Genomic DNA, 14,716 nt, shown 5'->3' on the forward strand with positions numbered 1-14,716 from the left:
ATATTACTACAAAACACTATATTGAGAAGAATCCATTTACAAATCATAGGTTATAGGTGAATATGTAGTGCACTTATAATCTAATATTCTGAAATTGGATAAAGCCAAACTCATCTTTCAATAAGGAGACAAGGAAGAAAGAGATTCCTGTTCCTGTCTATTTTTCAAAGCCCATTACATTTCTACTTAACTTCTCTCTACCTAAGATCTTCTTGAAAAGAATAATTATGTGTTTACACCAAGTCTTGGTTGTAACACATGGGATCTTTGATCTTTGTTATGGCACATGAAATCTTTTTTTTCTTTTCATGTTTTTAATATTTACTTTTATTTATTTGGCTGCACTGTGTCTTGCCACATGTGGGATCTAGTTCCCTGACCAGGAATTGAACCTTGGCTCCCTGCATTGGGAGCTCAGAATCTTAGCCACCAGATCATCAGGGAAGCCCCTACCTAAGATCTTTGCACAAACAAAATAAGCTCTTTGTTTATAATTTCATCTATTTCACTGTCAACCTATTCAGGAGGGCAGAAACGTATCCATTCAAACTAGACCAGAAATTGAGAAGAGGAAGGTCATGTGCACAGAGAGCAGAGAATGTCTCCTACTGTAGAAATGGGGAGCCCCACTCTTGGGCAGTACACATCTTGCTTTCCCAGTGAAAGTAAATGTGTTTCACTTCAGGGTGTAGCAATTGCAGTGACCTAAGACAGTGGAAACAGTGTCAGACTTTATTTTTTGGGGCTCCAAAATCACTGAAGATGGTGATTGCAGCCATGAAATTAAAAGAAAAAGCCATGAAATTACTCCTTATGGAGTTATGGAAAGTTATGACCAACCTAGATGGCATATTCAAAAGCAGAGACATTACTTTGCCAACAAAGGTCCGTCCAGTCAAGGCTATGGTTTTCCCGGTGGTCATGTACTGATGTGAGAGTTGGACTGTGAAGAAAGCTGAGTGCTGAAGAATTGATGCTTTTGAAGTGTGGTGATGGAGAAGACTCTTGAGAGTCCCTTGGACTGCAAGGAGATCCAACCAGTCCATTCTAAAGGAGATCAGTCCTGAGTGTTCATTGGAAGGACTGATGCTGAAGCTGAAACTCCAGTACTTTGGCCACCTCATGCGAAGAGCTGACTCATTGGAAAAGACCCTGATGATGGAAGGGACTGGGGGCAGGAGGAGAAGGGGATGACAGAGGATGAGATGGCTGGATGGCATCACCAACTCAATGGACATGAGTTTGGGTGAACTCCGGGAGTTGGTGATGGACAGGGAGGCCTGGCGTGCTGTGATTCATGGGGTCGCAAAGAGTCGGACACGACTGAGCGACTGAACTGAACTGAAGACAGTGGTAGCCAGAGCTGATTTGGTAAACACAAGTTACCCCTACTCAGATCTTGGTATATTATAAAATGCTTTGGTGATGAACACTCTAGCTCTGACAGTGCTGAAATAACCCAGTTAAAACTCACTGTTAGATCAGAATGCCAAAGTAACTTTTGTGATAAAGACCTTGTACATGACTGCACCTAAATTGAATTTTTCAATTTTTTCAGAAGGTTCAGGCACTGGTTGTAAAATTACATGCTTTGCCTAATAAGAATGTGATGAGGCTTTAGTATATGTATTGATATACATATTGATATGTATATGCTTTAGTAATAGTATTGATAAAGAGAAATTTCAGTTATTGAACACAATGCAAACCAAGCAGTGTGCTAAAATTTTCTGTGGTTTATGTCACTTCATCCTTAAAGTAACCCAGTGAGGTTTGTAATGTTATTTCTACTTTGTAGTTTAAGAATGGAGGCTTAGTGTGAAGAACTTGGACCAAGTCACACCAACAAGGGTTCAGAATTTGAATCCAAACCTACTTACCACCATATTAAGAAAACATCCCTTTCTTATACAGACTTGAAGTTTTCCTTAAGGATGATGACAAAAAGTCATGACTGTCTACTACCATTTGTGGCATATGGTAGTGGTTTCGGTAATAGTATCTCTCCCTGCTTTGTTACTCTCTGTACTAAATATGGTTGATAGAGGGAAAATCGGCTTTCAAGAATTGGCTGGATTATCTGGGATAACTTTAGAATGACTCTGCCTTGTGATAGGGGATCCTAAGGCCGGAATCTATGACTGAATTTAATAGGAAGCTTCATGGAGAGTTTGGACTATGTTGTATGTGTGTGTGAGGGAGAGAGAGACACACAGAGACACAGATTCAAACACACAGAGAGATCTTTCCCCTTTGCTTTAGCCAAACCATTTTCTTCTATCTTATTTCCTGAAGAGCAATTAAAATATATTTTATTTTTCAAATAAGGAAGAAGATCATTGACTTTCTCTTACCAGCCACTTATCACCACATGATACTTGTTGAAGAAGTGGGTGTTCCTTGCTTTCTATTGTTACTCTGATGAGAGTGAGGGTGGAGAGTACTTTGAAAAAATATTTGTGTAAGGAGGAGAGAAAGAAGTGAGCTGGATAAGAAAGTCTTTGCCTATCCAAAATTGAGGGCATTCTTGACTTTTATTAATAGAAGACATTTCCTTGAGGTTTAGATGCTACGTCCTCCAGGAGGCATTGTGTTTAAAGAAGTGACCTTATATTCAAACGCTCTCCATAGATTCTTATTTTATGTCTTATTTTTACTTTAGGGATTCAGTTCTTTTTTTAGATTTCTAGGGAGGAAGATGGCCTGGGTATTGACCCTTCAGAACTAGACTGCTAGGTAATGATGCTAATAGCAGTTATTGTGTGCCAAGCACTATTCCAAAGTTTATATGTATACACTAACTCAATCCGCCCAACAGATGTTTGAGATAGATTTACTATTGTGCTTCATCAAATCTAAATGTGTTGATGCTGTATCTTGATTTTGCTAGAAGATGCCATTGAAAGGTTTTCACACAACTGTATTTCTAGTGCCATTTTATTTACAAACAATTGCAAGTTGTCATAGGTTGTAAAACTGTGAAATATAAGATATACCCTACTTACAAAAAAGTTAAAATAACAAAGCATATACTAATAGTATTCATAAAATAGGATATCATTCCCATTTTTAAAATGGAGACCCTGAGGCAAAAGACATTAAGTTTTCTAAAGTGACATGACTGAACTCATATGTGTTGTGATTCTAGAGTCCATGCTCTTAACCTCCATTTCTTCCTGTCTCTCAACAATACGTTGGAATTGAGCCCATGCTAACATGTGATAGACTGCCCAAGACCCACTTACTCATCCTTTCACTGTGGCATTCATGATAGAATGGCACCGAGATTTTTCCAAGGGAGGAAGTATGTATGATGTGTATCTTTAGGGCTGTGATGAGGGTTTTGCCCTAATGCATGCAAAGTGCTTGACATGTGGGCATCTGACATGTTTTTAGTAAGAGCAATGCAATTGGGAGGCCTTAATGAACTGGCTTCCCAAAGATCAGTAGGTTGGAGTACTTGCTGGAAATTGTGTGCACAACCTGCTGTTTGGGTGCCTCAAATTCTGCATTGTGTATTTTATTCTGTTCCCCTTTGTGCGCTAAAATACCAACATAAAAAGAGATGGGAATACTAGACCACCTGACCTGCCTCTTGAGAAACCTGTATGCAGGTCAGGAAGCAACAGTTAGAACTGGACATGGAACAACAGACTGGTTCCAAATAGGAAAAGGAGCACATCAAGGCTGTATATTGTCACCCTGCTTATTTAACTTATATGCAGAGTACATCATGAGAAATGCTGGTCTGGAAGAAGCACAAGCTGGAATCAAGATTGCCAGGAGAAATATCAATAACCTCAGATATGGTGATGATACCACCCTTATGGCAGAAAGTGAAGAAGAACTAAAGAGCCCCTTGATGAAAGTGAAAGAGAGTGAAAAAGCTGGCTTAAAGCTCAACATTCAGAAAACGAAGATCATGGCATCCAGTCCCATCACTTCATGGCAAATAGATGGGGAAACAGTGGAAACAGTGTCAGACTTTATTTTTTTGGGCTCCAAAATCACTGCAGATGGTGATTGCAGCCATGAAATTAAAAGAAAAAGCCATGAAATTACTCCTTGGAAGGAAAGTTATGACCAACCTAGATAGCATATTAAAAAGCAGAGACATTACTTTGTCAACAAAGGTCTGTCTAGTCAAGGCTATGGTTTTTCCAGTGGTCATGAATGGATGTGAGAGTTGAACTATAAAGAAAGCTGAGTGCCAAAGAATTGATGCTTTTGAAGTGTGGTGATGGAGAAGACTCTTGAGAGTCCCTTGGACTGTAAGGAGATCCAACCAGTCCATCCTAAAGGAGATCAGTCCTGGGTGTTCATTGGAAGGACTGATGTTGAACCTGAAACTCCAATACTTTGGCCACCTGATACGAAGAGCTGACTCATTGGAAAAGACCCCAATGCTGGGAAAGATTGAGGGCAGGAGGAGAAGGGGATGACAGAGGATGAGATGGTTGGATGGCATCACTGGCTCAATGGACATGGGTTTCGGTGAACTCCAGGAGTTGGTGATGGACAGGGAGACCTGGCGTGCTGCGGTTCATGGGGTCGCAAGGAGTCGGACACGACTGAGCGACTAAACTGATACTGAAAAATAATTCATTATTTCCATAATTGAAGAGTATAATACTTTTTTTTCTCCTGAAGAATAGGCTCCAGAGACACCACTCAGGACTTGAGTAACAAAAGTAATTTTTCGTACGAAGATGATTCTATGTGAAGACCTACCAGAATCTCAGATAAGAAACCTGTCACCATCAGTATCCTGCCAAAACCCTGAAAAATCTCTATTAACAATTTGAAGACCTGCCTGTTCCCTGAAACCTTGTATTTCTTTGCAGCTTCCTTACTGTTTAGAATTCTGGTCTCTGTTAACCCAAACCAGCCTGGTCATTGTGTCCAATTTAGGACAAACTGTAAATAGCCTCCTAATTTGCTGAATGTTCCGCCCAACTGAAATTTATATTTCATTGTTGGATCACAGATCAATGGTTTGCTGCCAGATCCTTGAGATAAGTCAGGAGGTGAGTTCTCAACCCAAGAGGCTGGTGTCACTCATCATACCTTTTCCTACTGTTTATCATTTTCTCCTTGGACAGTGTCCTTTCTCCCAACCAGTATGCTGTACTCCAACGTGGACAAACTGTTTAGTTGTCGAAAGATACTATACTGTGGTGGAGATACATTTTTGAGTACAGGTTGTCTACAATTGAGGTGATTATAAATAAAAATTTAAGTTTATTGATTTGACATAAGTTTAAAACACCAAACCATTGCTTTTGGTGCTTCTGATTGTCATTTTACTTTTTTAGTCTTAAACTGAACATCTGATCAGTCAACTTGGACTTTTTTTTTTATGTTTATTTTTTGGCTGCACTGGGTCTTAGTTACAACACGTGGGATCTTCAGTCTTCGTTGTGGCATGCAAACTCTTAGTTGTGGCCTGTGGGATCTAGTTCCCTGAAAGTGAAAGTTGCGCAGTTGTGTCTGACTCTTTACGACTCCGTGGACTATACAGTCCATGGAATTCTCCAGGCCAGAATAACTGGAATGGGTAGCCTTTCCCTTCTCCAGGGGATCTTCCCAACCGGGGGATCAAACCCAGGTTTTCCACATTGCAGGCAGATTCTTTACCGGCTGAGCCACAAGGAAAGCCCCGTGTTCCTTGACTAGGGATCATATCCAGGACCCCTGCATAGGGAACACTGAGTCTTTGCCTATGAACCACCAGGGAAGTCTCAACTTGGACTGTTTTGAACCAGTTTTTACCTTAAACTAGTTACAAGTGGTTTGATAAACTTAGAGCAACTGTGGCCCAGTTAGAGATAGATTTAATTGGTCAGTGCTAACTTGATGCAGTGAAATTTATTCTGAACCAATCAAACCTCATGTGAGTCAGTCAGAACCTGCTTGTCCATGTGAGAGCTTATTTGAGCTAGCTAAAACCAGCCTGAAGCCTATTTGAGCTCTTGAAACCAGACCTAAATGGTTAGACACATGTGGTTTTAGCCAAAGTGGCTTTAGATCAATCAGAAATGGTTTTGTAAGTAGAACGTCTTTGAACTTAACTCTTTCATTCTCAACCAGAATGAACCATTGAGGTTCTTTTGAACAAGTGTGAATTGGTTAGAATGGATTGAAGTGTTTTATGTAATTTAAACCTGATTTTAGGCTAGTTCCAACTCTTGAAAATGACATATCTACTTAAAATTAATTGAAAATGGTTAGATTTAGCCAAAAAAGAGGGTCTTCTTTTCTGACTTAGTGCACTACTCCGAGCCAGTCAGTAATCTTTTGTGTCAGAAATGCATGTTTCAAGCTTCCCAGAGGCTATTTCAAAATTGTTTTAGGTCTTCAGAGCCCCGTCGGATCTGTCCAGAGTGGGGAGAGGAGCTTGAGCCAGCATTTACTGAGTATCCAGCATCTCCCAAGCATTGTGCTGGGCACTCCACAAAGAGTGTCTCGTTCAATCCTTAGAACAATGGGGTGAAGTAGTGTACATTATCTTCTTTTTCATACAATGGAAACCTGAAAATCCAAGGTTGAAAAACATCAGAGTAGACAGTAGGTGGGAGACGTGGAATCAGTCTAGCTCTGCCTGACTTCAGAAGTCACGTGTTTCCTGTTAGGCTACCTTGTATACCAAACCTGGCCACTTAAAAAAAAAATATATTTATTCATTTATTTGGCTTTGTCAGGTCTTAATCATGGTAAAGTAGGATCTTTCATTGCAGCACACAGATTCTCTAGTTGTGGCACGTGGGCTCAGTAGCTCCATGGCATGTGGGATTTTAGTTTCCTGTCCAGGAATTGGATCCACATCCCCAGCATTGCAAGGTAGATTCTTAACCACTGAACTACCAGGGAAGTCCCCCATACCTGGTTGCTTCTAAGTCCAACATACATTTGTAAAAATTTGAGGAATGGCCACAAAGCTTGGGGTAGAATAGACATTAGACTTGAAATTAGGAGACATTTGTTCTAGACTGTGCAAATGAGTTAAACTCTCTGGGTTCTGTTTTATTCTTTAGCAAACAACCCAGGAAATGGAAGGTCTGAACGTTTATTTTCAGGTAAACAAGGCAGATAATTATCTAAAGGTGTAGTCTAAAGAATATAAACTATGATTAACACCAACAGTGGTGTGTGTACCGTCAGTTGTGGTATTTCATTTGTTAACACTTCTTTTATGATGGTTTGGTTTTGAACAGACTGTTATGTATTGCTGTTACCATGAATAGAAAACAAAACCCGTGGAGACCATTTATAGACTTAGATGTGTAATTCTTCTCCCATGATAACTAAACACTAAAATTTGGGGCCCTAAAGATACGTTCATCTGTCTTTGAATTCCATTTAAATAGGTTTAGAGAGTTCTAGAAGAGTGTGCCATTGATGACAACATTTTCTCCTGTACCTAAAATGATACAAAAACATATTTATAGAAATGACCAACTTTTTTTCAAAATAAAGAGGAAACAAGGTAGCCACAGAAACTTCTTACATCACTCTGCTTGCAGAATTTGGAGTTGCTTTCTGCTTTCTCATTTATTTGGATGGGAACCGCCCCCCCAAAATGGTTCGATGTTATCTGGACCTACTTTTCAATTCTTATCTCTTATTTATGAATAACTTGGAGCCAGTCAGATGCTGTGATGAGACATGCTAGTCTTTATTTGCACCCAAGTGGTCATCTTCTGGAGAAGCGTTCTGCTGCACACCATCAATACTGGCAAGCTGCACCTGTGAGTACAGACGCTGTAAATGGAAAACCATCATCTGCGCTGTGTCACTCTTTACAGTGTGCAAACAGAGTGCTGGATGTTTGTAGAGGCTTTGCCCTTAGTGACTGACCAGCCATATCTGAATGTGAGGTCGTAGCTCTGCACTAAGGCTGCAGCCGCTCTTGGGAATCAGAATTCAGGATTTTTGAGCATAAGGTGAGTCACCAAATTGAGGATGGGCTAGGGGAGGCAACCTTGAAAAGTCAGTGAATGTCCTTGGCTGAGCTTTTATTAATTTTATGTATCTATAGGAATAATCCAATAGGAAGCATTGAGAATTGTGGTAAAGTTTCTGGATAGGAGCTGACAGAATGAAAAGGGGCCAATGAGAGGGAAATCAGCAGCATTTTTTTCCCTTTGTTTTGGCTACACTGAGTCTGTATTGCAGTGCATGGGCTCTTCATTGCCACATGTGGGCTTTCTCTAGTTGTGGCATGCAGGGGCTTCTCTAGTTGCAGCACATGGGCTTAGTTGCCTGGCAACATGTGGGATTTTAGCTCCCCCACCAGGGATCAAACCTGTATCCCCTGCATTGGAAGGTGATTCTTAACCACGGGGGAGGTCCCCCAAACCAGCAGAGTTTAATGCAGGACTTATAATTTGTATGTGGATAGGTAAATGTGTATGTTGAATGGGCAGATAGCATTAGCATTGTCAGTGATAACAGGATGATTGGTTTTCTGATTTTCAAGAGGGTTTATTGGTATTAGAAATGGGAGGATAAAAAGAAGTAAGCTTTCCCTGAATATAGACTGTTTCCAGTCAGATTAATACTTTGAATAGTTTGAATCTATTTAAAGGATTAAAAATAAATTTTGAAAAGTGCTGATTGCAAAAGATAAAAGGTAACCATGGTTAGGTCTTGCTATACAAACAAGAATATTTATTCTCAAAGGTAGACTTGTTTTGGCCAGTGCTGAAGAGCTGAATTGGTAGCATTTCCTATAGACTATCAAGGCAAGTGTAGGTAAATGAGCCCTTCATGGTGGAACTCAGTTCTCAAGTAAGCAGTGATATTCCAGAAAAATCTGATTTAATATGTAGTAGGAGAAGGCAATGGCAACCCACTCCAGTACTCTTGCCTAGAAGATCCTATGGGCGGAGGAACCTGGTAGGCTGCAGTCCATGGGGTCGCTAGAGTCGGACACGACTGAGCGACTTCACTTTCACTTTTCACTGTCATGCATTGGAGAAGGAAATGGCAAGCCACTCCAGTGTTCTTGCCTGGAGAATCCCAGGGACGGGGGAGCCTGGTGGGCTGCCGTCTATGGGGTCGCACAGAGTTGGACACGACTGAAGCGACTTAGCAGCAGCAGCAGCAGGTGACAATAATAACATGTGAGGAAGCTACAAACCAAGTTTTATTAGCATTATCTTTGAAGGAACTGTAATGACGTGAAAATGCATAGGATAAATGAAATTGCCTAGATGTCCAAGAGAGAAACCAAGGATATAGCACTAGGAGACTTTGAAAAAGGAGGTACAGTTGGGACCACTTGCACTCTAAGAATTATTATTATTCCTATAGCATTCTCTTTGGAGAAGGAAATGGCAATTTACTCCAGTGTTCTTGCCTGGGAAATCCCGTGGACAGAGGAGCCTTGCAAGCTATTCAGTCCATGGGGTCCAAAAAGAGTCAGATACAACTTAAGGACTAAACAACAACAAACATTCTCTTTCTTCCTTTGTTTTGTTACTTTTCTTATACACGATATTCATGTAAGATAGTGACCATTATCTTCTTGATTTTCATTCTCAGTTGGAATTTTTGTCTTAAGGGTACTATAACAGCATAGCACAGTTCAGTAGCATCTTATCTAGCAACTGATTAAGTCTTTGGGACAGTGAATAATATCTAACCCTTTCTTCACAGAACCCTTAGGCATATAAGTGTTATGTAGGAGTACTTGTTGAACTGGATATTAAAAGAAGTCACTTTATTAGCAGAGGATTCTAATATTTTCTGATGAGTTTTGGTAAATATGCGTTTGTTTGTATTTTTCAGGTGACCCACTGAGTTCTTCATTATGTTTGATGGAGACTATGATTACCTCATCAAGTTTTTAGCTCTGGGAGACTCAGGAGTAGGGAAGACCAGTGTGCTTTATCAGTACACAGATGGTAAATTTAACTCCAAATTCATCACAACAGTCGGCATTGATTTCAGGGAAAAGAGAGTGGTAAGTTCTGCATCCTTCCATATAAAAATGTAATCTCTGAGTCAACCTTTGCCTGTCTGTTTTATTTACTTCATAGGAATTAGGAGGACAAAGGTTGGAATCTAAAATTAAAGGGTGCATATGAAAGTGTATTATGTTCAGTCTGAGCAATGTGATTAAAGGCTGTAACTGAGGACACTTCAAAGTAAAAGTGAAGATTTTTTAAAAATTTCCTTGATATACTTTTGGCTGGTATCTTCCTTCTGAATTATAAAAAGTGATTTGTCTACCTTTATTATGAAGCTTGCAAACCACCCTGCTCATTTTAATGGCTTTTCTCTTAATTAAGGCCTCAGCAGTCCCATTCACTACGTGGCAGAACTCACTGACCCCACCAGGAATGTGAGGTTTAAGTACGGGTGGGAATGAGTGTGCATATGGATCTGGGAGGTACCAAAAGAACAGTAGGGTTCTGCAGAATAAGAGAAGAGGTTCTTTTTTAAGAATTGTATTTATTTTTTTTAAAGGACTGCAAGACAAGTTATTCTGGGGGTAGACAAGAAGTCAGGAGGTTGGTGTGTCCAGGAACTACATTTCTTACTAAAAAAGCAACCATTCCCATAAAGCAGGTCACAAGTAGTCAGGAAGACTAAGGACAAAGAGGCTTTGGTGGAGCACATTCTACTTGGGAAATATGCAGTTTCTGGCTTCGAGGACAGAAGAATTCATTCTTTCTGATCCACCCCAAGTCTTTTATTCCACTACCAGAATTCTTTTCTTCTATGACCACTGTTTTGTTTTGTTTTGTTTTAAAATTATTTTTAAATTAAGGTATAGTTGATATACAGTATTGTATAAGTTTCAGGTGTACCATATAGTGATTTACAATTTTTAAAGGTTATATTCCATTTATAGTTATTATAAAATATTGGCTATATTCTCTGTGTTGTACAATATATCCTTGTAGCTTATTTTATACCTTTGTCTTTTTCATGATTATTTTGGGATGCTTGCAATTTCAAACGAATTTTAGGGTCATCTTATTAATTTCTACAAAGAAACCAGCTGAAATTCTGACATGGATTGCACTGAATCTGTAGAACAATTTGGGGAGTGCATGTGTGCTCAGCTGTGTCAGACTCTTTGTGGCCCCATGGCCTGTATAGTCCACCAGGTTCCTCTGTCCATGGAATTTTCCAGGCAAGAATACTGGAGTGGGTTGCCATTTCCTACTCCAAGGGATCTTCCTGACCCAGGGATTGAACCCGCATCTCCTGCATTGGCAGGCAAATTCTTTACCACTCTGCCACCTAGGAAGCATTCATATCTTAATAATATTAAGTCTTCTGATTTGTGAACATGGATTTTTTTTGCCATTTAGATCTTCTTTAATTTCTTTCAACAATATTTTGTAGCTTTCAGAACATATTTTATACTTTTTAAATTAAATTTATTCCTAAGTATCTTAATTTTTTATGCTATTGTAAATTGTTTCCTTGATTTTATTTTTGAATTATTCTTTGCCAGTGTATAGAAATACAACTTATTTTGTAAGTTGAGCTTGTATACTGGAACACTACTGAACTTGTTTATTGTTTCTAATATAACCTGCATGTGTGCCAGTGTAGGGAGTGTCTGTATCTGTGTGTGTATCTGTGTGTTTATTCCTTAGGATTTCCAATATACAAGATCCTCCTATCTTCTGTTATACTTCTTTCTTTCCAAGTTGGATATACTTTCTTTTTTCTTTTTGGTCTAATTGCCCTGATGAATGCCTCCAGTAAAATGTTGAGTAGAAATGTTGAAGGAGAACATCTTTGTCTTGTCTTTGATTTAAGGAGAAAACATTCGGTCACCACAAAGTATAATAGAAGCTGTGCATTTTTCATAGATGGAGTTCTTCAGGTCCAGAATGTTATCTTCTATTCCTAATTGTTGAGCATTTTTATTATGAAAGGTGTTGGATTTTTTCAAGTGCTTTTTCTGTATCTGTTGAGATGATTGTGTGATTTTAGTCCTTTATTCTAGAACTGTTCTGTTCCATTATAAATCGATATTGATTGGTTTTTGTATGTTAACCCAACCTTGTTCTTATGATAAATTCCACTCAGTCATGGTATATAATCCTTTTTATATGTTGTTGGATTCTGTTTGCTAGTATTTTGGTGTCTGTATTCAAAATGGATATTGGTCTATAGTTTTTTTTTTCCCCTCATAGCTTTGTTTTTGGTGTCAGGATAATAAAGCCCTCATAGAATGAAGTGGGGAAATCTTTTCTGTATTTTGAGAGTTTGGGAAGGATTGATGTTAATTCTAAACATTTGATAAGATTCACTAGTGAAGACATTTGGGCCTGGTCTTTTCTCTGTGAGACGTTACTTTTATTATGAATTCAGTCTTCTTACTGGCTATATGTCTCTTTAGATTTTCTATTTTTTCTTGAGTTAGTTTCAATTGTTTGTGTCTAGAAATTTCTCCATTTCTTCTAAGCTATCCAATTTTTTGGCGTACGGTTGTTCATACTATTCCTTTATAATCTTTTTATATATTTAAAGTTGGTAGTGTTGTCCTTTCATTTCTGATTTTAAGAATTTGAATCTCCTATTTTTATTCTTAGTCTAACTAAAGGTTTATCAATTTTCTTAAGCTTTTCAAAGAAAAGATAATTTATTTCCACTCTAATCTTGATTATTCTTTCCTTCTGTTTGCTTTGGATTTAGTTTACTTTTATTTTTCTAGTTCTTTAAGGTTGAAGTTTAAGTTATTGATTTGAGATCTTTCTTGTTTTTTAATGTAGGTGTTTACCGCTATGCATTTACCTCTGAGCACTGCTTTGGCAGTGAAGCTACTTTTTGTATGTTGTGCTTTTCACTCATCTAAAAATGCTTTCTAGTTCCCATTAGGTTTCTTCTATGACACATTGGCTGTTTAAGACTGTATTGTTGAATTTCCACATACTTATGAATTCCCCAAATTCCTTTCTGTAAGTGATTTCTAATCTTTTTTTAAAACCACATTATGGTTAGAAAATATATTTTGTATAACTTTAGTCTCTTAAACTTGTCAAGACTTGTTCGATGACCTAACGTAAGGTCTGTCTTTGAGAATGTTTCATATGTGCTTGAGAAGAATGTGTGTTTTGCAGTTGCTGGGTGAGGTCCTCTATAGATGTCTATATTATGACTAGTTGACTTAGAGTGCTCTGCAGCTCTTCTGTTTCCTTGTTCATCTGCTTGCTTGTTTTATCCATTATCAAAAGAGTGTTGAAATTTCTAAATATTGTCAAATTGTTTATTTTTCTCTTTTTATCTGTATGTATTCTTAATGGTAACTACATGACCCTTTTATCATTATAAAATATCCTTTTTTGTCTCTTTTTGTCTTCAAGTCTATTTTGTCTCATATTAGTATAACTGTAGCTCTCTTTTGGTTATTGTTTGCATGACATTGTATTTTTTTCATTCTTTTCCTAACAATCTTTTTGTGTTTTTGAATCTAAAGTATGTCTTTTGTAGATAGCATATAGTTGGATCACATCTTTAAATCTATTCTGCTAACCCTTGCCTTTCAGTTGGAATCTTCAATCCATTTACATTCAATATAATTACTAAAAAAGGAGGGTTTATGTCTGCCATTTTGCTACTTATTTTCTATATGTCTTTTTTTTGTTGTTCTGTTACTTCTTGGCACCCTCTTTATTTTGTGTTATATAGACATTTTCTAGTATACCATTTAAATTCCCTTCTCACTTTTTATTTTTTGAATTGTTTTCTTAATAGTTCCCCTGAGGATTAAAATTGTCATCTTAATTTTTAACAGTCTAGTTTGGATTAATACCCACTTAATTTCAATGCCATACTCGGCTCTTATATGGCTCCATATCCTGCCAATTCCTTTTCACTGTTATTGTCATACAAATTGCATACATATTGCATCTTTATGTACTGTGTACCTATCTACACGAGTTTATAATTATTGCTTTATGAAATTGTGTTTTATCAGATGCAGGAAAGAGTTATGAAAAACCATTTATATTGTCTTTTGTATTGACTCATGTAGTTACCTTTACTGGTGCTCTTTATTTCTTAGTGTGAATTTGAATTACTGCCTAGTGTCTTTTCATCTCAGCCTGAAGCTCAGTCTTTGTTACTTCTTGCAGGGCAGTTCTTCTGGCAATGAATTTTATGTTTTTGTTTATCAGAGGATGTTTTAAGTTCCCTTTTAATTTGAGGGATAGCTTTGCTGGAAATAGGATTCTCAGTTTGTAGTCTTTTTCCTTTCAGTACTTTTTATTGTCCTACTGCCTTTTGGCCTCCATTTTTATTTGTTTGTTTCTTAATGATAAATCAGTTCTTAGTTTTATTGAGATCCCTTATATGTATTGAATCACTTTTCTCTTGCTGCTTTAAAAATTCTGTCTTTTGATTTTTGACAGTTTGGTGATATGTCTAGTCAGTATCAGAAAGTTTATGCTTCTTGAAGTTCATTGAGTTTCTTAAATGCACATAAATATTTTTCATCAGATTTTGGAAGTTTTTGGCTGTTATTTCCACAAGTATTTTTTATGCCTCTTTCTGTCTTTCCCCCCGCCCCACCAAATAATATATTACTTGTACATTTTTTAATATATTTATAAACATATATTATGTGCTTACACATTATAATGAAGAGCCAATTCAATGAAAAAGACCCTAACTCTGTGAAAGATTGAGAGCAGGGGAGAAAGGGGCAACAGATTGGATGGTATCATCGATTCAACAGACATGAGTT

General features: G+C 37.9%; 1 protein-coding gene across 4 annotated transcripts in view; it reads left to right on the forward strand.

Annotated features, from left to right (window-relative positions):
- The window catches only part of RAB27A (RAB27A, member RAS oncogene family), a 95,841-nt gene that overhangs the window by 59,199 nt on the left and 21,926 nt on the right, over positions 1–14,716 (forward strand). For 3 of the 4 annotated variants that reach the window (XM_059890671.1, NM_001101270.1, XM_024997860.2), the window contains 1 exon segment: positions 9,793–9,967. In XM_059890671.1, the coding sequence (XP_059746654.1) occupies positions 9,815–9,967 (153 nt within the window). In that variant the 5' untranslated portion in view covers positions 9,793–9,814. 4 annotated transcript variants of the gene reach the window in all.

The sequence above is a fragment of the Bos taurus genome, chromosome 10, assembly GCF_002263795.3.
Source record: "Bos taurus isolate L1 Dominette 01449 registration number 42190680 breed Hereford chromosome 10, ARS-UCD2.0, whole genome shotgun sequence".
NCBI classification, from domain to species: Eukaryota; Metazoa; Chordata; class Mammalia; order Artiodactyla; family Bovidae; genus Bos; species Bos taurus.